The following is a 22,296-nucleotide window of genomic DNA, read 5'->3' on the forward strand; positions in this document are numbered from 1 at the left end:
CAGCCAGCTCCAAGGACACACTTCTGTTGTAATCCAGACACATCAACTATAACTTTAATATAACAAATATTATTAAAAGCAGCCATTTAAAACCAAAATCTTTTCAAAGGTGCACAGGGTTATACCATCAATTGGCAGTAATGCAGCTATTATCTTGTAGGAGTGAAATGCTGCCATGGGGAGTCTGGTGACCTGGTCAGGCCTTGTGCTAGCTTCCCCAAGGGGATGAGCACCCCGCCTGCCTTCTTCCTACTCCTCAGGCTCAGAGCTTCTGGGGCACAGCAGGGGAGGGGCAGATGTACAAATAGCCATCCCAGCTCTCTGAATTACCCAGTAGCCTGGAAAACGCATGTTGGAGGTTGCCATGCTCACTGAAGCCAACAGGAAGCCACAAATTTGACCCCAGTTCCCACATGCCTGCTGGCCTGGGAGTTGGCTTCACAACTCTCCTTCCACCAGGCCCCTCTTGGGGACCTCAGTGGCAGCAGCTGTCAAACTGACAACTGGGCTCAGTGTCCATCTGCTTATCCCTTCCTGAGCCAAGACAGGGAAGCAGAGGGAAGTGGTTAGCTGTGTCTAGTGAGAGGTGAGGTTCCTTTGCAAGGCACTATGGTTGCTGAGGTTTAAGTCAGGGGCCATCTAACCTACCTCAGGGACCCTGCCCCCCATTAATGCTCACTGGCAGGCATGGAGGGGTCAGACCCAGTCATGGGAAAATCAGCGCCTCTGATATAGTCTGGCGTCGCCATGCAGTCATCTTCCCACTCCCAGATGGAAGCCACAGCAGCAGCCAGGGAGGCTGGTCCCAGTCTGGTGCTCCTACCTCCCACCCCAAAGGCGCTTCTCTTCATTTTTCTAACCTAGCAAGTCAGTTTCTGTTTCTGCAGGCAAAGTAAGGGCTCCCTGCCCACCTCCTGGTTTTGGTTTCCCTCCAGACATGGCTGAGTTTGTCCATTCTAAGAGTTCTATTTCTACCATCAATGACAAAGACTTCCTTTCTGAAGGGAACCAATGATTCAGGCCCTTGATTGTCAACTCCAGGGCAAGGCAGGAGCCATGCAGGAGAGAGGTGTATTTTGTGCTTCTCTGTGGGGCCAAGGCTGGTTCACAGGCCAGAGGAGGCTGGAGTTTGGTTCTCACATTTAACTGCAGCATTTATCCCTGGAAGAGGCCAGGGATGGGGGCCAGGAGGCCCTGGTAGGAATATGAGGTGTCTGTACACACAGTGTTTGGGATGGGATTTAATCTGGCCTGGTTTTCCTCCCCATCCTTTCCTCACAGATCTACGTGGTTAAGTACACGTCTATGCAGCAAGGCAAGGCCCCAGTCCATGACAAGTGAAGGGTTGTTGCTGGGGACAGGCAAACTTCTGGGAGCCTTGGCCCTGACTCCCTTAGTCTCCCCTCCCAGTCTCAATAAAGGATCCTGATTCCAGTCCCTTCAGCAGAGACCCAGCTCATCACTCCCCAGGTTCTGGGTCCCAGGCATCCTCAACTTTCTCAGGCATCCCTACCCTCCTGGAGTAAGGGGTACTAGTGAGAAAGTAGAAGATCCCCAGAGTTCCCTTCCCTCACTGTGGTCCTAGTGAGGACCCAGTGAAGGATGCCCAGTGTGGGAGGGATGAGCGTACATGCATGGAAGATGTGCGTCCACACAAAATACCCGAAAGGGGTGAGAGGTCAGAAGATAGAGAATTGGGGCCAATGAAAAACAGATTCAGGCCTCAGATCAGGGGTCACAGCCAGGGTACTGTCAGAGGAACCAATAAGAAGTTTGAGGTGTAGGGAGTGTAGTATAGACAACGAGAGAGAGCCAGTTGGAGTCTCAGAGACTCAGGCAATTAGAACAGCAGCACACAGGCCTTGGCCTGGCAGGCAGCAGGCAGGGGCCGCAGCCAACATGTCCTGCTTTCCTCCACCACCCCAAGCCCGGACTCGGTGGCCTCTTCTGCCCCTCCTTTGGTTTGCAGGGATCTGAGCAGGCTCCGAGGGGTTATCAGTAAGGGGTAGTCCCCTCCCATTCCAACAGGTACTGAACCTTGCCTTCTGGAGTGACCCTCCGTGCCAGCACCTGATACTTTTCCCCGCAGGCCAACCGCCCGGCTGCACCAAAGTAGTTGGTGATAGACGACTTGAGGTGGGACAGGGAGGAGTCATCTCCACTGATGCTTTCAAGCGTGTGGCTGTCGACGCCTTCATCCTGCTGCTCAGGGCCCGGAGCTCCCTCTGCACTACTGTCTGACGTGCAGCGTCCATCCACCTCGGCAGCCCGGTGCTTTGCCTGCAGGGGCCTGTATGCTTTGGCTGCTAGCTTTCTCTTGCGGCTGCCTACCGTCCATCTGTATCAGGAGGGGCAGAGGGATGAGTTGAAGCAATCGTAAGATTCCTCAACCCTAGAGACTCTTAGGGACTAGGGACCAGGCCCACTCCGGGCATGGATTATCTTGGAACCTCAGAGTAGTCCTGTAATAGGGAAACTGAGATTCCAGAGAGGACATTGGCTGGGGAGTACAAAGACCAGGATTCCAACCTGGGTAAATTCAGTTTTGAAGCATATGCTGCTTGTATCTGGAGGGGTGTGTCACTGTGGTGTGTGCTTCTGAAGTCCCACAGTGCAGAGGCCTTGATTAGGCTCTTTAGTCCTTTGTATGAGCTGGGTGAGCTACAGGGACAGGAACTGAAGGACCGTGTACCACACAGGCATGGGTGTTAGCAAAACAGACACACCAGACAAACTGCCTGTTAACAGATGCTGAGACATGGAGGCATAGTGAGAAACTCAAGGGAGCAGGAAGACTAGGGCAGTTTAGCTCAGTGACAGAGCACTTGTCTAGTAAGCATGAAGCCCTGGGTTTGGTTCTTAAAGCTACAGAGGCAACAGGAGAGAAGGACCCCAGACAGAGATGTGCACAAGCAGAGGAGTTCTATCTTTATAGATAGTTTCAAGTCTATACCAGAAAAATCTCCACACGCTCTAGAATATGAATGCAGAGGGGGATGTGCCCAGCAGTAAACCAGGCTATACTCTCAGCCAGACTTCACAGTCTGACCTTCTACTCTGCTTAAAAGAAGTGAATTTTCCTCTTTTTTTTTTTTTTTTTTGAGACAGGGTTTCTCTGTGTAGCCCTGGCTGTCCTGGAACTCACTCTATAGACCAGGCTGGTCTTGAACTCAGAGATCCACCTGCCTCTGCCTCCCAAGTGCTGGGATTAAAGGCGTGCTCCACCACTGCCCTGCTGAATTTTCCTCTTAATGATCTTAGGATACAAATCAGACAGTCAGGAACTGAGAACAGGAGCCCTGCAGTCCGAGGCACAGGTGACACACAGTTACAACACACAGATGCCGAGAGATGCAGAAGGAAACGGCCTCTCTAGTCAAACAGTCCCAGAACTGGATCAGTTGACAAGAAGGATCTCATAACCACTGTAGGCAAAGAATCTCAGACAGAAGGAAGGGCTCACAGCAAGCTTAGCTGCCACCCCGCTGCTTAGGAACTGAGGGTCCAGAGCGGACTCAGTCACAGAAGACCAGGATGTGCAGGATAAGTCTGCATCCCGCAGTAGGGAGCGGCCAGGCTAGAGACCTCAGTCCCTCCAAAGGCTCTAGCTCACACCCTCAGGAAGCTCACCTGGAGTCGTAGGAGAGGCTAGTGGAGGCAGAGCCGGAGGTGCTGGCGGCGTCGGTGGAATCCACATCTGAGAAGAAGGTCTGGCCTGAGCTGCCACTGAGAGGAGAGAAGAAGAGCCTACTATTGGCCTGGCCCAACACCATGGAGCTTCTCCACCTTCTGTCTCCGACAGGCATTCTCCATCCCAGCAGGCCCATCTCCTCACTGCCAAGATTTTCACCCCAAGTCTGTCTGTCCTGTTTTCCACCATTCAGTCTTCAAAGTTGAGTGTCAAGAAAACTTTCTCAGCTGGGCAGTGGTGGCACACACCTTTAATCCCAGCATTTGGGAGGCAGAGGCAGGCAGATTTCTGAGTTCGAGGCCAGTCTGGTCTACAGTGTGAGTTTCAGAGACAGCCAGGGCTACACAGAGAAACCCTGTCTCAAAAAAACAAAGCAAAAACAACAAAATAAAACAAAACAAAAAACAAAAAACACCACCACCACCACCACCAACAACAAAAAAAAAACAAAAAAAGAAAATTTTCTCAGACCAATGTCTCCCATGGCAACAGACACACCGGTGACATTGGTCCATGAGCCAATGAGCAGCTGTACAAAATTTCATGGATTTAAAGTGGGAGAAATTAGGCGTTTGGGTGACTAAGGAAGTCAGCTAATGCTGCAATTAGCTGGTAAGCATGGCCTAGAGCTCCCATCTGACTCTAAACCCCTCCCCTTCCTCATTGGTGACCAAGACAGCGTGTTCTTCAGTGATTTTGGGAGTCAAGTGATAAAAGATGAAATTCTTGTCCTTCAAATACCAAAATATGGGTATTTCATATTCATATGAGCAGATATAAGCAGGCTTCCAATGCAGCTTGAGAGGATCTCTGAGTCTGAGGGCTTCCTGGAGGAAGCAATATTCTGAGTATTTTAGCTGGTAGAAGGCAGGGCACAGGGTGGCCTAGGAAGAAGGCTCAGTATAAACACAAGTGAAGCAGTAAGAATAAGTAGCTATAGCCCTTTTGGTCTTAGATGTGAGGCAGGGGAGAGGTCTAGAGAGGTGGGACTTTAGGCAAGTCAGCTGGGACCACTGCTTTGGAGGGCAGAGGGTGGTACGCCGAAAGCTATAGCCTACAAAATTCTCAGGCAGCCCTGTGCATATCAGACCTTTCAGTTGGAGTTTCAGAAGGCCATGAGGGGTGTGTCCCCACCCTCAGGATGTGTCCCTCCTTCATTCTGGAGAGTAGAGGCCCCTCTTACTGTCAGTTCTAGAACAGCAGGTACCTTTTTAAACTCTGAATTTCATCCAGTGTGAAGTCGAATATACTGGCCAGGTGGTGGTCTGTGCTCCAGGCTGAGGTGAAGTCACTCTGCGGACACAACAGAGACAGGCTCAGTCAAAGGACCAAAGGAGCTGCCTTTCCCAAGCTGAGGGATGCCTGCTGTTCAGCCAGAGCTGTGAGGGCTGCCATTCCTTGGGTAAAACCTGCCACTTCTTCTGGACTCTAAACTGTGAGCAGATAGCCAAGTCACCCTTGTGTCTAGTCCTGACTTCTTCTCCAGCCACCTGATTTCTCATTCACCTCTCTGAGTCTTGGATGCCTCCATTGCAAAATAGGAATAACCCAGAGCCTGCTTACTGGGGGACACAAAAGCAGTTAGGGCTCAGTCATGACTATGAAAGCGTTTTGCAAACTGTAAAGCACCAGAGTGCAGAGGCACACTCTTAACACTATCATCCATGGGGAGGGTTTCAGTAAGGATAACCAGAGAAGGAAAATGTGCTCTGAGACCTGGTTCTAGGCTGGGGATATTCTCTACCCCTGCCCTAACCCGTGTTCTCAGGAGAACTTGTGGGGATAAGGCAGTAGGGGTCTTAGGGTGTCTGGCTCATCCTTGTTTCTCTGTAATTGGAAGTAATATTGGGGCGCCTATTTGGGTCAGGACAGTGCATTCTTTTCTGCATAGGACCCCTAATGTGTGCGGCCCTTGCACATGGAACTGGAGAATAAGAAAACCAGGAACTAACACTGGGAATAGCATCTTCCAGCAAAAACTTTGATCTTTTTCTTCTATAAACTCGCCTTTTCTGCTGCTGGGATTCCTGAGGCAACAAACTGTGGAGACAGAAAAGGGAGAGGGTGGCCCAGTCAGAGCCCGGGAGGGCCAGGCAGAGGCTCAGTGGGAGAGGCCTCAGGAGTGCTGGGGGCAGTGGCCAGCCAGGGTCAGGAGGGTTTGGGCAGGACAGAGGGAGCCTGGGAGGAAGCCATCCTCTGGGGCAGTGAATATGGAGGGGCTTTAGAAAGTAGAAAAAGGAAAGGTGCCTCCTTGTCCTAGAGAGGAGACTTTGCCCCGCTGGGAGAACAAGGGCATGTCACACACTTCTGTGTCCCTTCGCTGCCCAGTCGTAATGCAGCAGGGCTGGGTCCCAGGATCAGGCTTCCCTGGAGCTAGGAAGTGAGGGGCCTGTGATGAGAGGGACCTAGGATCGGCTCCCTAGCTCTCCCAGAGTGCTTATAGCTGGACCCTGCTGGGTCTAGGACTCCAGATTTACAGGAGTGCTGCCACACTGCCTGGGCCCATTGCATAGCTTTCTACTATCTGCAGGAGGTGGGAGCTTAGACAGAGAACCCAAGCTGGCTACAGCCACAGCCCTCCACCAGCACTGACCCAGGCTTGCTCTTTCCTTTCTTACGAAGCATCTCAGAGGTCCCTTTATCACTTGGCATCAGCGCCCTGTCGGGAAGCAGTTTTCCTGGAGGGGCGGGCGGGACACGGATGCGCAGTCGGAAGATGCATTTCTTCTTCTTAATCTCCTTGCCACACAGGAACCTGGGGTGGCAGGAGAGAGGATTGGGCTGTCAGCTGATCCTCCAGGGAGTGCAGCAGATTACCACCAAGGCCACCCCAAGAATGAATCCACAGTTCCCAGCTGGAGAATGTGGCCAAGCACCTCCTTGTCCCTACCTCCTGAATGTAGTCTATTCTTGCTCTTCCTTGAGGCTTCTTAGCCTTGGCCAGCTGCAAGGCCACCAGGTACAGCACAGGGCAGAACTCCCAGGACCCAGGTACTGGTGCCAGTTCTTAATGTTCTGTGGCCAGGAAGCACCTCCGGGCATATGTCTTTTCAACACTGGCTCAGTGAGGCCCTGAGGCTATGGAGGGTGTTCAAACCTAGGCCTGTTCTCAGGAAGCTGAACACTGGGAGGCCAAGGAGTCTCACCCTCAAGGGGTGGTCTTGTTGAACCTTAAACCACAGGAAGGTGACCAGAGGTCATTCTGTAAGAGGTGTCAGGAAAACTTTCATTGAAGCAGGGACTGTATTTCGTAGCTCAGAATCTCCCTGTAGTTCAGAATCTCCCTAGACAGGCCAATTACAGAGTCTGTAACTGTAAGTTTTTACAGTTCTATAAAAATTACTTGTTGCCAAAAACTGAATGAAGGTTGGGAATAAGGAAGGACACCTCCCTGGACAGGTGGGTGGGAAGGACACCTGTCCAGGGAGGACAGGAGCAAAGTGCTCAGTACACGGGGTGTGGTGGTGCACACCTGTAAACTCAGCATAGGGGAGGCTGAGGCAGGGTAATCAAGAATTTGAGCCTGGGCCAGAGTGAGAACCTATCTCAAAAACCAGCCAGCCAGCCAGCCAGCCAGCCAGCCAGCCAGCCAGCCAACCAACCAACCAACCAACCAACCAACCAACCAACCAACCAACCAACCAGCCAAGCAACCAGCTAGCCAGCCAGCCAGCTAGCCAGCCAGCCAGCTAGCCAGCCATCCAGCCATCCAGCTAATTAACCAACCAACCAACCAACCAACCAACCAATCTACTAACCAACCAACCAACCAACCAATCTACCAACCAACCAACCAACCAGCCAACCAACCAACCAACCAACCAACCAACCAACCAACCAACCAACCAACCAACCAACAAATGGGTAGGAAACCAAGGGATAATCAGAGCTGGCTGACACCCAGAGTCCCTAAAGTAAAAGGATAACAGTGTAAGATGCAGACAGGGAGGGTTGTGTCATAAAAGGCCTTGAACATGGCTGAGGGACAAGTGTGTGCTTGGGATGGGAAGGCAAAGATTAGGAAAGTAGCCCAGAGGCTGAAGCCCTGACTGATGCTCTTCCAAGCTTTCTAGCTGACCGAAGCATAGAATGGAGCTTAGCATGCGACTGAGTCAAGGCCCTGGGCACTTGGGAAGACTTTGCAAAGGAAGACCTCTAGATGTCTTTGCTCCCTGGATGGTGGAGGAAGAAGAAGGAGAGCCAGGCAGGGAGCACAGCTTGAGTGGAGGATTTGTGGTAGGAACAGCCTTCGGACTGAAATTCCAGTCAGCACCCACAGCTCCTCCTCCCTCCATGCACTCACCGGCTTTTGTAGCTGTTGAGAGCGTTGAGGAGATGCGGCCCTCGTTCTGTCACAGGGGTGCTGGTGAGCTAGGGGAAGCGGGCCAGCAGGAGAGTTAGATCTATAGGAGCATCTTAGAAGGCACTGGCCTGATCCTGCCACCCCATCTTATGCTCTAGTGGCCTCCAGGGGAGAACCATTTGGCTTGAAACCTTTTACCCCTTTGAGGTCAGGTTTCCCCATCTGTGATAAAGAGGGAAAGCTCCTGGCCTCAATGTTTCAGGAGCTTTACAGGGCTGAGGCTGTAGCCTAGTGGGAGACTGCTCGCCTGTCATGCACAAGGCCCTGGGTTCATTCCTCAGGGCTGCTTCTAAAACATCCACACTCCTGTCCAGTGATGCCACTCTATGAGGTTTATGATACAGATCAAGTATGGAACACGAACAAACTTTCACATACACAAATGTGCCCGATGGCACTGTTTCTGATGGCAGACAGAAAGAAGATAAACTATGTGCCCAACCAGTAAACTAGGGAGGACATCAGTTCAGCCATTTAAAAGGTTATGAGAACACCAAAAGCCTGAAACAGCATAACACTAACCAAGAAGAGATGACCTAAAACAATATATAAATTCTTGTAAACCATAAAAAAAGGAGGAACAGGACATAGCCATGCTTTATTTCTAATTATTTCTGAGTAGTGAAAATATGAGTCTTTAAAATGTATACTTCTATTTTGATCATTTAAGTTTTTCCATTAGAAACACTTTTTAATATTTATTTTTATGAGTGTTTACTGCAGGTGTGTGTATATGTATCATATGTGTGCAGTGCCCACTGGAGATCTGAAGAGGGTGTTGGATTGCTGGAACTGGAGTTGCAGACAGTAGTGGTAAGCTGCCATGCAGGCATGAGAATGGGGCTTGGGTTCTTGCAGGGGCAGTGTGAGTGCTCTTTCCTGCTGAGCATTGCTCTAGTGCACCTAAGCACAATTTTTTTACACACCAGAAAAAGTTATTAAAACATTCCAACTCTAGGGGCTGGCAAGGTAGCTCTGTGGTTAAGAGCAATTGTTCTAGCAGGGGACCTTGGTTTGATTTCCAGCACCAACACAGAAGAAGCTAATGACCGTCCACAACTCCAGTTTTAGGGGATCCAACACCTTCTTATGGTGTCTATGGTCACCGGGCACACATGTGGTGTGTAGACATGCACGCAAACAAAACATTCATGTGCATTAAATAAATCTAAAAACAATACTGACTCCATTCTTTAAGGCTTTCTGTGTGCCTTACAATTTACCAAGCACCACTATAAATGGAGGCACATATACAACTGCTTGTAAAAGGTAAGAATTACCTATTTGGTATTTTTTTTTAATTATACACTTGTGTGTGTGTGTGTGTGTGTGTGTGTGTGTGTGTGTGTGTGTGTGTGTATTCTCTGTGTGTGTATCATGTGCATGCCATAGCACATGTTTGGTGGGCAGAGGACAACTTGGGATCTGGGTCACTTGTCTCCTTCCACTCTCTGGGTCCTGAAGAGTGAATTCAGGCTCTTAGACTTGGTAGAGAGCACCCTCATCTACTGAGCCATCTACAACCCTGTCTCATCAAAGAAGGACTGGGTAGTGAGTGGGAGACATTTCATTCTGCAGTAGTAAAGAGGACTCTGAGGGAATTATTAGGGTGGGGGGCTATGTAGCCCCACGGGAGTGTTAGGTTGCTCTCCAGCTCTGACAGTTTCAAAGTCTGTTAGTTACAGGGCACTGAAGCCCCTGGAAACACAATGCAGAACAAGATCAGCAGAAGACAAACCCACTGTAATTTCTAACCTAGCCAGGAAATCTGCCAAATCCCTTAGCAGAGAGTTCTGTCCACTCCAGCCACACTTGGCACAATACCTCAGCTCCCTGTAGCTGAGTTAGTGATGTTCCAACTGACCACTTCCCAAACCAGAGGCCAGAAAGCCCTCCATGGCACAGACTTGGAAGCCCTGACTCAAGGAACTGCAGCACAAGGGCGAGAACTCAGATATCTATATCCTCACCCTGCACTGAGTGATGCTGTGAAGGCACCTCTGGCCCCTGGGACCTTACATACCTTGCCAAGCTGCAGGAGCTCCCAGTGGTGGTTGACAAAGGCCAGGATCTCTTCAAAGTCAAAGTACCTCTTCTTGCTCTGTACTCCCAGGTTATAGAGGGCCAGGTGAACTATGTCTACCCTGGGTAAGAAAGCAAGGACCAAGTGAGGGTCAGGGTCAGGGCAGAGGGCAGAGGGCAGAGGGCAGAGGGGAAAAGAAGAGTTAGTAGGGACAGGTCCCATCCTCTCACCATCGCAGGGGCAGCCTCTCGATATACTCTGGGCCTTGGTTACACACCGAGCAGAAGAACAGGTAGAAGCTGTGTGTAGACAAGAGGGGCTGTGATGGGAGGGGCTGTGATGGGAGAACTTCTGACCCTCAGCCCAGGCCATCTCTCCCCCTCCCACCCGATTCCCATAGCATCCACTTCTGGGCTGCTAGCCTCTGAGCAGTGGAGGGGACAGGGACCAAGGAATATGTCTCCACCCCTCTCCAAAGATCACTGCCCTAGAATCAGCTTAGTTCACAGGCTGGGCGATAGTGGCCACCACTGTCCCTTCTGAGACCCCCCCCTCCACTTTGCCAGCCAATAGACAAAGAAATATAGTATTTGATCTGGCAGATATGAGGCCATCCATTTCCCTAGTGGTGTTTACAGTAACTCTTGGTAAGGCTAAGGCAGAGACTATTATTTCCACTTCCTGAGATACTTGTAGAGTCTGGAACTTGTGAAGGCAGGAATGTGGTCAAGGTTACCCACAAATCAGCAGCAAGTAGGCATGTAGCCCAGTATGTTCCTTTGTTGTCTCCTGGCCCAACACAGCCAGGTTCCCTTTTATCTTGAGCTGTCTCCTGTTGGCAAGTCTAGGCTCTCATAGACTTCCTTTGTATGATATCTGGTAGATAATCACCTACCGGTCTCCAAACACCATAGGCTCACTAAGGCACTGTGTGCAAGCTTCATGGAACCATTGCCTACACCGGTAGCATTGTAGCATCCGCAGGTACCACCTGGAAGTACAGAAGAGCTAGGTCAGCCTATCAGAGTCAGGTTCAGCAACTTACTCATCTGCCTCTGCAAGAAAGGGAAGAGGACTGTGGACCACAGTTAGAAAAGCACACCATTGCCAGGCGGTGGTGGCACCCACTTTTAATCCCAGCACTTGGGAGGCAGAGGCAGGTGGATTTCTGAGTTCAAGGCCAGCCTGGTCTACAGAGTGAGTTCCAGGACAGCCAGGGCTATACAGAGAAACCCTGTCTCAGAGGAAAAAAAAAAAGCACACCATTGGCCCCGGCCTCAAAGTACGGGTTTAATATGCAGGTTCTCTGGTTGGCTTCAGATCTGCCTTGGTTTTCAGAGGAGCCTTTTGGAAGTGTGTGTGTGTGTGTGTGTGTGTGTGTGTGTGTGTGTGTGTGTGTCTATGTTTTAACAACTGCCCATTAGACACTGAGAAACACCGACTTCCTAATGTCATATAGACTGATTTCTCTCTCTCTCTCTCTCTCTCTCTCTCTCTCTCTCTCTCTCTCTCTCTCTCTCTTTCTTTCTTTTTTCAGAGATAGGGTTTCACTCTGTAGACTAGGCTGGCCTTGAACTCAGAAATCCACCTGCCTCTGCCTCCCAAGTGCTGGGATTAAAGGCATGCGCCACCATTTCCTGGCGTCATATAGATTTCACAATGCCTCTGAGCATACCGAGATGCTCATGGGTAATTAAGGTAGTCCATTTGACAGATGAAGTAGTTCAAAAGGCATAGTCAGAGGCTAGCTGAGCCATAAAGCATAACTTCCAGACACTCTAAAACTCAGGACAGGGAAAGGAGCAGTCTGCCATTTACTGAGGGTAGAGATCCTGCCTCTGTGCAGACAGCCCAGAGGAACATGTTCAGTTGCCCTTGGAGGCCTAGGTTGGCAAGCTAGACCAGATTCCGGTCCCGCAGCAAGACAAGAATCTCCTCTGCCACCAGCAGCTGATTAACAACTCACAGCCCTTGTGAGCTTGTATATAGTTCCTGATGCTCACAATCACACAAAGAAAACCTAGTAAGTGAACCGAGAATGGGGGGGGGGCACAGTTGGCAAAGTTCTGTTATAGACATTTGTCAGGGCTAGGCTCTTAGCTGCTTCCACCTTTTTCAAATGACTCCAAGAAAAGCACTCCGTCTTCTACTCTCCATTGCCTTCTGCACTGGTTCTCACTCTGAGCCTACTTTCAGGGCCCTTCCCTTAACATCCCTAGGTAACTCTTCTGGCTCCCTTTGGTCCAGACCTGCCTTATGGCAACTATCCTACCCGCTGGGCCCACCCCTCAAAGCTTGGTCCCCACAGACCACTATGGGTCTCCCTCCTGAAGCCCCATCCTCCTGCAAAGTGACACAGCCTCAACATTAAAATCTGCCCTCTCTTAAACGACATCGCGGACCCGCCCCTCCAGATCCCGCCTCCGTGGCCTGACACCTAGGTTCCACCCTCGCGAATGTCACTTCAGGCCTGTCCTCCCTAGACCTAGCCCCCAGCTGGTACTCCGGATTTGCCTATCCAAGACACGCCTCCAAGGCCTGACACTGAGGCCCTGCCTCGTGGCTGTCACTCTGGGTCCACCTCTCTAGATCCCGCCTTCACAGCCTAGTACTCAGACCCCGCCCCTGAACTGTCACGTTTCTCTAGGTCCCGCCTCTACAGCTTGACACTAAGGCCCCGCCCCATAGCTCCAGGTTCGCCCCTCCAGGTCCCGCCTCCAGCCCAGCTGTCGCTCCAAGTCTGCCCCTCCAGAGAATGACGCTCAGGCCCCGCTTCCAGGCTGTCCCTTCAGCCCCCGCCTCCAGAGCCTGCTCCTCAAGCCCCGCCCCTCCCCGCCCTTCAGGCTGTCACTCAGGCCCCGCCCCCTGGGATGGGGTTCTCTGGGGGCCTGTCAGTCCCACCCTGAAGCCTGCACGTGCCCCTCTCTGTCGCCTTACTCTCCAGGCCCGCCGCAGTAGCAGTAGCATTGCTGCTGGTTGGTGCGATGGGGTGAGTCCCAATCGAGCTCCTCGGGCTGGTAGGACAGCACCATTTTCACTGCCTGCAGCGTCTTGGCGATGGCGCCTTTCTTCAGAGCGCCGCCTTTCTAGGGAGAGGAGATAGGACCCAGGTCACCAACCACACCTGTTGGCACACAGCTATCAGGAGAAATGCTGCCAGGGTTTGGGGAGACCCAGACATTTTATGAGCATCAGAAAAACGAGGAGCTTTTTCTCACCAATCCTAAACCCATTCTGTTTCCCTAAAAGATATTCATTAATAGCATCAGTTGTAATAAGGACATCACACACACACACACACACACACACACACACACGAGTTCATGAAAGAATATATTTATCTTAACAAGAGTTTTTTTTTTAAAAAAAAAAGAAGTAAAAAAAAATAATACCACGTGTAAGGGGTAGGTACATAAGGTCTTTTAATTGGAAATGGCCCTTTATTGGGGGCCTTCTACTGACACAAAACTGTCCATTTTATGGGTGAGGAGACTTGAAGTTTAGAGAGGTTCTGAAATCTGGCCCGATTTCAGACAGAGAGCACCCTGTGTCTCCACAGTCCAGGTGGAGCTCTTCTGCCTAGAGTACAGCATCAGCGACCAAGTCGCAGGCCCGAGTCTTCTGGGGCTCTGGTCTGCCCAATTGTAAGGCAGGAAGGCAAGGTCTGGGGGATGGGGGTGGGGGGTGCTCACCCTCACAGCCAGTGCGAAAATGCAGCGTCGGCAGAACCAATGAGTGAGGAGGGGCCAGTTGGCATCGACTGCGATGGGGATGTGGCACTGTTGGTGGTAACCTGGGGTGAAGGAGGGGATAGCGAATCACTCACAAGGGAGCAGTGGCCCAAGGCCATTTGGTCAAAGGCACCGGGGCTAGCCGAGCTATGCCAAGTCCTAGGGAGCTCTGCCTGCCAGCTTTCAGGGTACTGGCTGGTGGTACCAAGCTGATAACCAGTGAGGCACAAAAAGATGGTACTGGCCACTGTAAGAGGCACCAAGGACGAACTTCAGCACCTGCCTTTCTCTGCCTAGGAGGGCCACAAACTACATTTCCCATTGCTTTTGGTCACCTTTCCCCAAGGCAGGAGGAGAGATGCCAGGGAAAGAAGGAGAAATAGGAAGCTATCTGGGACCACAGCAAATGCGATGTGGGAGGGGCCCACAAAGTGGGAGGGGCTTACAGGGCAGGACCTCTGCAGTGTGCTGTTCGTTCACCCACTCACCCAGGCCACACTTCCCACAGATGAGGATCTCATTCATCGGCCCTGAAGTCTTCCCCATGCAGACATCACACTTGGGCTCCTCTCCTGGAACACCAGCTGAAAAAGAAGTCCCCTCAACTCAGCTCCAGCTCACACTACCAAGACGTAGTCAAAACCATCTGCTGGGAGGGGAGGGAATCCACACTTGGATCTGGTAAGGAGGCTCACAGGCCCCCTACTGGGAAATTTAGTTCTGCTGTTCAGCTAAGTTGACACAGAGTCTAAATATATGTTATACCCATTCAGCCTTAACCAGAGATGCGTCTGTTTCCTGTGAACGGCAGAGAGTGCCAGAAACAGCTATATAAAATGCTGAGAATAAGGGACAGTTGAAGCTCAGCTCTAAACAAGACATCCACACCATACCCTCATGGGACACGGCTGAAGAGGGGCCAGAAAGAACGGAAGAGCTGAAAGGCAGAAATAAGGGATGAAATGCCTTCATGAAATAAGGAGCATGGCCCCTGTAATGAACTCTTAACAACTGCAGATGACAAAAGGGCCTGCACAAGAATGGACCCATCCACACCAGATATTGACGGCAGGGGCACAGGGGGCCTGTCCTTCACGGCTGAACAACTTCATATTGATACATTCTGGGGGTGTGGAGAGCTGTTGCCTTCAGCTGCGTACCCGTTAATGATTCCACTGGACTCCAGTAGGCAGTCCGGATCCAACGACCACATAAATGACCCTCATTGTGTGACCCAAAGGGGTCACACAACAAAACCAAAAATCATGCATCTGGGAAAGGGGCAGGTAGAGAGGAGGGAAGAGGTGATGGAGGTGGGGAGGGAGGGTGAGGGAGGGTTGAGGAAAGTGTAACCAGAACGCACATGTATAAAACTGTCAGGGACTTTAGTTGTTAAAGCAATCATAATAAAAACCACAGAGCAGGAACTGGCCTGCTGAGCACTGCCCTTCACACTCCGCCCCACAAGCTGCCTCAGTGAATCTTCCCAGGCTTTCAGAGGTGTCTCTTAACACTGGCTCCGAAGATGGGGAAACTGAGGCTCCAGAAGTTAAGGCCCTTGCTTAGCCGCGAAGCGTGAGAGTGGGATTCAAACACACGGCTATTACTCTACTGAGTCTTTGCTCTTCTGTCGCATCTGCTTCCTTCTCCTACCTATTCCAACTCGTTTTATGTTTAAACATTTTTGTGTCAAGTGACATTCAAAAGTGCCCACTATGTGATAAGAATGTAGGTTCATAACGAGACTCCATGTTCCCATCAACTGTGAACTCACAGAAAGTCCTGTTTGAACAACAGCCTCACCCACATCTCCTCCCTGTTATTTCAATTCAAGACCCAGGCACCCATTCATTTTTTTCTGTAACCACTGCAGTTACATTTCTAATCAGAGTTCTCTTAAAGTATACTGCATAGCCTTTATTGCATCTAAAGTTACTTTTATTTCCAAATGTCTAGCAAATTGAAATGTCACTACAAATTTGTGTTTTGAATCAGGATCCAAGGTCCAGATTTAGTGACTAGTTCACTTGCTTATCTTAGTTTGTTTTAGAGCTGGGGTTCAGACCTAGGGCCCGTGCTTGCTGGGTACTCTCTCCCACTGAAGTAAACCCCAACCCCTAATAAAGTTACAGAACTGAGCCTTATTTTTTTCTTTTTTGTCTTCTTTTGTTAAGTATATTTTTATACCTGAAATGTTTGCATGGCTATGTTAAATATATTTCTCCTTTTGGAGGGTGCAGTGGTTCTAGGCATTGAACCAAAGACTGTACACTCTAGGTAAAGCACACACACCCCCTCACGAATACAACTTTTTGGTGTATATACATGCATGCAGGTTAATGTGTGTGCAGATGCAAATGTGTGCAAGTCACATTGATCAGGGGCAGCTGTCTTTCTTTCTGAGATGGAGTCTCTCACTGCCATCTAGAGTTCACTAGGCTGACTGGCTAATAAGTTCCAGGCCTCTGCCTGACTTTACTTCTCCAGAGCTGGGAAGACAAGTGTGAATCACCATGGCAGCTTTCTCTGAAAGATTCATTATTTTTTATGAGTATGGGTTTTGCTTGCATGGATGCCTGTGGAGGTCAGAGAGGGTGTTGGGTCACCCAGGACTGCATTTACAGATGGTTGTGAGCCACCATGTGGGTTCTGGGTATCAAATTTGGGTCCTCTGGAAGGGTAGCCAGTACTTTTAACCTCTGAGCCACCACTTCAGCCCCTGGGCCCACTTTCTTATGTGGGTTCTGGGCCATTAAATCTAGGTGCTTGTGCTAGCAAGATAAGTATTTTACTGACTGAGTCACCTTCCCACATTCTCCTGAAATAATTTGAAAATGATTTTTTAGCTAAAATTTCAGTTATGTAGATAACTGAAAAAATATATATGGGGGATATGTGTATATGAGTGCAGGTGCCCTACGAGGTCAGAGGCATTAGAGCCCTGAGCTAGAGTTACAGGCAATTGTGAGGCATGAGATGTGGGTTCTGGGAACCAGACTCAGGTCTTCTGCAGGAGCACTACATATTCATAACTGCTAAGCCATCTCCTCAGCCACTTAAATACATCTTGATGCATTACGTCTGTTTTCTTACTCAGAAGGCTGTCTGAAATTTTTCTTGTTTTGTTTCTAGAGATTTTGAGTCTTGCTACGTAGCTCAGACTGGCCTTGAAGTGGTGATCCTCCCTACTCATTCTCCTTAGGATGAAATTTTTATAAGGGTAGACATAGTATTTCTGGCAGGAAGCAGGTGATTCAAGATGTATTTGTTGACTAAGTGGCCAGGCAATGACCCTTCCTTATTCAACACCCAAGGAAAGTGTCTAAGTCTCTGATCCCTTAATAAAGTGATATATCTTAACTGCATTATGCCCAGCCTTGAGCTCTCACCTCAGGGAATGCTAAAGTGTCACCTGCCTGTCAGGAGCAATCAGCTGGATATGGAACAACCTGTTCCTAGCTACATGCCTGCTGTGCTCCACCTGGTTCCTAGTGTGCAGTGGGATGCTTCCTAAACCCTGAGTTGACACCTCTTTCCTTTGTGCTGGAATTTTGTGCTTTTCATAGAAGGGTAGCCAGCAGGGGATGCTCATAGCTTTGCATCTACAGAAAACAGATTTAGATTGCAAGGGACTAGAGAAAAAAAAATAAAACAAAACAGTATCCTCTGGCCACAGATTTTTGGAGAAAAAACATTATGTTTGTTTGAAAGACATAAAAACTGGCGTCATCCCATGGCCTGCTTGGCTGGCTTCTTGGAATAATCTTTTTCAGTAACAGATTCTTAGAAACTTCCTTCTTATGGTGTAGCAGCACTGGGATGAGCATTCTACGTGCATGCATCACCATATCTGAACTTCCCAACTGTGCCATCGGAAAAATGACATCACTGCTCAAAGCTGTGTAGCTTAGTAGTAGATAGATTGGGAATGAGGTCCAGAGTCTGTCTGACCCTAGAACCTGCCTCAGTGAGCCACATCTGTTCTGTTATGGATAAATAATACCTAATAGGTTTCTTCTCTCATGCCAATGGTCATAGGTGCTATGACCAGGGTCATAGTTCCATGATAAAAACACACAGGTATTGTGACTAGTGACCAGCCAAATCTGTCCTATATAGATTGAACGACCCCAACTGGCTATACCTATAACACAGTGTCAGCTATTTGGAGGCAGGGGTGGTACTCAGTCCAGCTCCCTTTTCATCTTGGCAGATGACCTAGCTCCATCTCAGCATGGCCATTTCCTTTCTTTCTTCCCTCCTTTCTCCTTCTCCTTCTCCTTCTTCTTCTTCTTCTTTTGGTTTTTTTGAGACAGGGTTTCTCTGTGTAGCCCTGTCTGTCCTGGAACTCACTCTGTAGATCAGGCTGGTCTTGAACTCAGAAATCTGCTTGCCTCTGCCTCCTGAGTGCTGGGATTAAAGGTGTGCGCCACCACTGCAAGCATGGACATTTTCATGCTTTCCTGGCTACAGGTCACCTTCACCTCCCCCACCCTTTTTCTTCTCATGCAAATAGGGATCACAGTTGAAGTCTATAACTGGCCTCTTCCTCCTCTCTAGCTCTAGGAGACACAGAGTGGCAGATGCCATTCAGGAAGGACACAGACTGTAGGCCTGAGACCCAGTCCAAGTACTCTTGGTGCTAAGACAAGCCTGAGTTCCTCTTCCATCTGCCCTGCTTCCCTCCTGAAGCATGAGCATTCAGAAAGGAGATCCATGAGTAGACATTTAATTGTCATTTCTGATGGGCTCCATCAAGATGAGTACTCAAGGCCTGGAGTCCATGGACTAGCACAAATGCCAAGAAAAAAGGTGACAGAGAGGAGTAGGCATGGGGGAGGGGCAGTAGACACTTGGACACTCACCATGCTGAATGTCCTTCCACAGGACCCAGTATTTGGAATTATCTTCAAAAGTCACAAGGCAGCTTTGCTTAGGACTGCTGACCTGAGGCAAAGAGAGGAGAGAGCATGGAGGAGCAGCAGGGAGGAGTTGGATCTCAGTCTTCCTCCATCTCCTAGCCTTGTGCTTCAGAAGACAGGCCAGAAGGAGAGGTGTGCTTCCCACCTCGGAGTATGGCCATCAGGAACAGGGGGACGACTTAATGGGGCTGCTTTTAAGGGTAGAAGAGCAGGCTAGAGAGTCATCTGTGCCCTGTCCAGTCTGGTACTTGCTTAAGTTCTCTGAAGAACCTGCTGGGCCACATTGCCCCTGAGGACAGCTCTGGTTCCTTCCACTTTCAGTTTCTAGGCATGAGGGATAAAAAGGGATGAGCACAAAGACATTCAAGCCTGGGCCCAAGGACCAGAGCAGACTTACCCGCTTGATCTTGCCGAGGTAGTATAGCCCGTCTGTCCACCGGCATAGCACGAACTGTCCCTCCGTCACCTTAGACATCAAGTCTTTGAAGTTCTTTTTGGTCTTAGACAGGGCCCCCTTGTTAGGGCTGGTGGCACCAAAGACTTCCTGAGTCCCTGGTTCCAGGGCTTGAGTCTCCATTAGCTTCTGCTGACACCGGAGGAGAAAGAACAATGTTTATCTTGCCACCTGTTCCTGAAATCCTGTAAGGCTCTCAAACACGTTTATTGACAGGACAACCCTGGGAGGGGGTCACTATTATGTCATTCTAGGAATAGGGAAACAGGAGACGCAAGAAATGGCTGATGACCCAGAGGCAGAGCCATGGCTCACAAGGAGAGTGTATCTTCCCACCATACCTGTTGTAAAGGACCCACAGACCTGAACCCCACTGCGTGTCCAGGAGGCTGAGGTTTTGTCCCATAAGTGGGCTCAGTTCCATGGAAGCAAGCACTTAAGATGTTATGTTTCCCCTAAAATGTCTTCAGAGAAAAGTCCACCTAGCAATGAAAACTCTTGAGGTGGCATGGGAACCGTGTGACATAGCCACGTGCCTCCCCCTCTTTGTAATTCCCCTTTCTGTTCTCGATTAACTGATGACTTCATGGGAGCCAGTTCAGGGCATTTAAACCTGCCATTTACACATCAGCTCAGAGCAGCTAAGCCATTACCATCCCAGCCTAACACATCTGGCTCTTTCCATCTCATTAAAGCGCTGCCCTTTGCTTCTTTGTTCCTGATCGTGGTCTCACCGTGGTGGTCACTTCTCCAGCCAGTGCATGGCCACAGTGGCTCCTGGTACAGCTGCCTGAGAATCTCTGAATCTCCGCCCTAGAGTGCTTGGAGCATCCTGCCCTATCCCCCAGCATGTTCTGCTTCCAACTCTGTGTCAGTTTTCCTCATCAATTTTTTTCATTCATCTTTCCCAAGCCTATTTCCTGAGCCTGTTGCTTCTTACTGCCTGGCACCTGGAACAGAGAGTCTCAGGGCACCCAGCTTCCCTACATGAATCTTCCAGAAGGTTTGTGGCTTCCCAACCCTTCACTGGTGGTCAGCGTTATTGCTTTCTCCCTTCTGGGGGCTCACCTGGCGTCATATTCCTCCACATACACTCTTAAGGTCAAACACAGCTTCCTTACACGGTTCCTGTGGGGACGGTGGGGGCGCTCCTGCTCAGAGTCCCTCCCTCTGCCTAGATGTTGGGCACCTGGTGCCCTGCCAGTCCACAAGAAGACAGCTCTGGGTGTGTTTTCATGTGAATGCCTCTTCAGAGAGACTGTAGGATAGTCTATGGCAGTGAGCCATTCCTTTACGTGAAACTACACGTGGACATGTGAGGGGCCTGGGGCAGTGGAGCAAAGTCAGGGTCTTGGGTCTCCGGATGATGGGAGTCAGCCTCCTTCTGCCTTCTCCTTCATGTCTTTTACTCCAGGGCAGGCACAAGCACCAGGTGAGGCTGTAGTCAGAACTTTTGCCCACTTCCCTGTCACTTGGCTCTTTGGGAGCTGGGAGGTCCCTGCTTGCTTGGGCCTGGAGTACTGCCGGCCTCGGCAGGTTCACAAACTGACATTTCCTCCCCCATTGAGCTTTTGGGGGCAGGCCGGGTCGCTGCGCCCCCGAGGCCGAGCTGGGCCCCCGGGTGGTGCCCCCCCATCCCGCCTCCATCCTCCTGGAGAGGGCCCCCGCGGACTGTGATTGGCTGATTCAAACCCATCGGCACAGAAATGCTTGTTTGCGGGTTCCCGTCCGAGTCCAGTTCAAATCCGCGGCACTGGGCGCGCGGGGCCGGGCGGGGGCAGGAAGCGCGGATGATTCATGCACCGAGGCCTCTCCAGGGCGGCCGTTGGCTTTTTAAAAGGGTGTTCAGGGGGGAGGATAGCTTGCAAAAAGTGTCCCCTTCGGCTTCAGGCACTCCTTTCCTCAGTTGCTCTAATTGCAAACTTTCCCGGCTCCCAGCCGATCGTAGCCTGACTTTGGACGTGAGCAAAATCCCAAATGCCCTGCCTATCCTCCCCTCCATAGCTTCAAATGGAAAAGAAAAGACACGCGGCCACAAACGGAGACCTGTCACCCACACCCTGCCCAGCTCTGGGGATGTGGCTAGGACTCCCGCTACCCCGAGGGTACCGCTCCGGCTCCATCTCCGTCCCCATCCCACAAGCGCGCAGCTCCGCAGTACTTCAGCTCCCGCCCGGGGATCGTAGTCTAGGTTTCTAGGAGAGGGGTCGTGTGCAGGGACTGAAGCGTGAAACGCGGACACTCCCAGGGCGCCCGCAGCGCGGGACTTACCGCGAGGCAGCGCGTCAGCCGGTCCCACTTGGAGTCTGGCCACCAGGCACATCGGCGGCGGCGGTGCGCTCGGCCCAGGGTTGCCTGGCCGAGTGTCCGCCCCTGGGGCCGGGGTAGGGGTCTCGGCGGGGGCGGGGCGGGGCGGGGGCGCCGCAGGGAGGAGGGGACGCGAGGAGGGAGGGGCCGGTGAGCTCAGGAAGGGGCCCCCCGGGCGCGGGGCGCCATCTTTTTCGCGTTTTCCCGCGAATTATTGACGTCCCCGCTTATGTAATTAGCAGGGGCCGCACCGGCTTTGCCATTGGAGCCCGCGGCTGGCGGGGCCCCGCAGCGTCTCCCGGGGCCGCCCCCGCGCAGCGAACGGAGCGGGCACACGCGGAAACACAGCTGCACAGACCCACGGCTAGGCGAGCGTACGCACACCACACGCACACAGCTACTACACTCAGACCTTTCACTACCCGGGTAGGTCTCCCAGCACCTTGATCTCACAGCACCGACATTCCACACCACTCCCTGGAGACCAGGGGAAGCCTAAGAGAATCAGACACAGGACACACACACACACACACACGTGTGCCGTAAGTCACAACACTCAAAATGACTCTGCTCTCAGCGTAGACTCCTGTGAAACCACGTGCAAGGCACACACAAGTCAGCAGTACAGAGTCCCGACACAGTGACCACAAAACCCACTCGAGTATGCCAGTCACGCACTGTAGAAATAACAGTGTAAGAGAGATAGTCACGCAGACCACGTGCACAAACAGGACAACTACGTAAAGGGCAAGCTTAAGACAGATCTTGTGGATAGGGCTCTGATCAGATAAGATCTCCCTCCGGG

General features: G+C 50.9%; 1 protein-coding gene across 3 annotated transcripts; it reads right to left on the reverse strand.

The window, feature by feature from the left end:
• Window positions 1-26: 26 nt before the first annotated feature.
• Window positions 27-21,561, reverse strand: Phf19 (PHD finger protein 19). 3 transcript variants are annotated; one of them, XM_031369961.1, is made up of 15 exons: window positions 21,456-21,561; window positions 19,128-19,313; window positions 18,674-18,755; window positions 14,297-14,392; window positions 13,770-13,870; window positions 13,015-13,163; window positions 10,973-11,068; window positions 10,308-10,376; window positions 10,078-10,198; window positions 7,995-8,062; window positions 6,285-6,446; window positions 5,644-5,731; window positions 4,899-4,984; window positions 3,631-3,726; window positions 27-2,338 (listed from the first exon to the last, which is right to left on the reverse strand). In XM_031369961.1, the coding sequence occupies exons 2-15, from the start codon at window positions 19,305-19,307 to the stop codon at window positions 1,996-1,998; spliced, it is 1,737 nt and encodes a 578-aa protein (XP_031225821.1). In that variant the 5' UTR covers window positions 19,308-19,313; window positions 21,456-21,561; the 3' UTR covers window positions 27-1,995. The 3 variants fall into 3 exon arrangements, with proteins under 3 accessions (XP_031225821.1, XP_031225822.1, XP_031225823.1); XM_031369962.1 differs by lacking the exon at window positions 21,456-21,561 and adding an exon at window positions 19,526-19,620 and having other exon boundaries at window positions 1,996-2,338; XM_031369963.1 differs by lacking the exon at window positions 21,456-21,561 and adding an exon at window positions 19,526-19,619 and having other exon boundaries at window positions 1,996-2,338; window positions 19,128-19,316.
• Window positions 21,562-22,296: the final 735 nt, after the last annotated feature.

Source organism: Mastomys coucha, unplaced genomic scaffold (assembly GCF_008632895.1).
Source record: "Mastomys coucha isolate ucsf_1 unplaced genomic scaffold, UCSF_Mcou_1 pScaffold15, whole genome shotgun sequence".
NCBI classification, from domain to species: domain Eukaryota; kingdom Metazoa; phylum Chordata; class Mammalia; order Rodentia; family Muridae; genus Mastomys; species Mastomys coucha.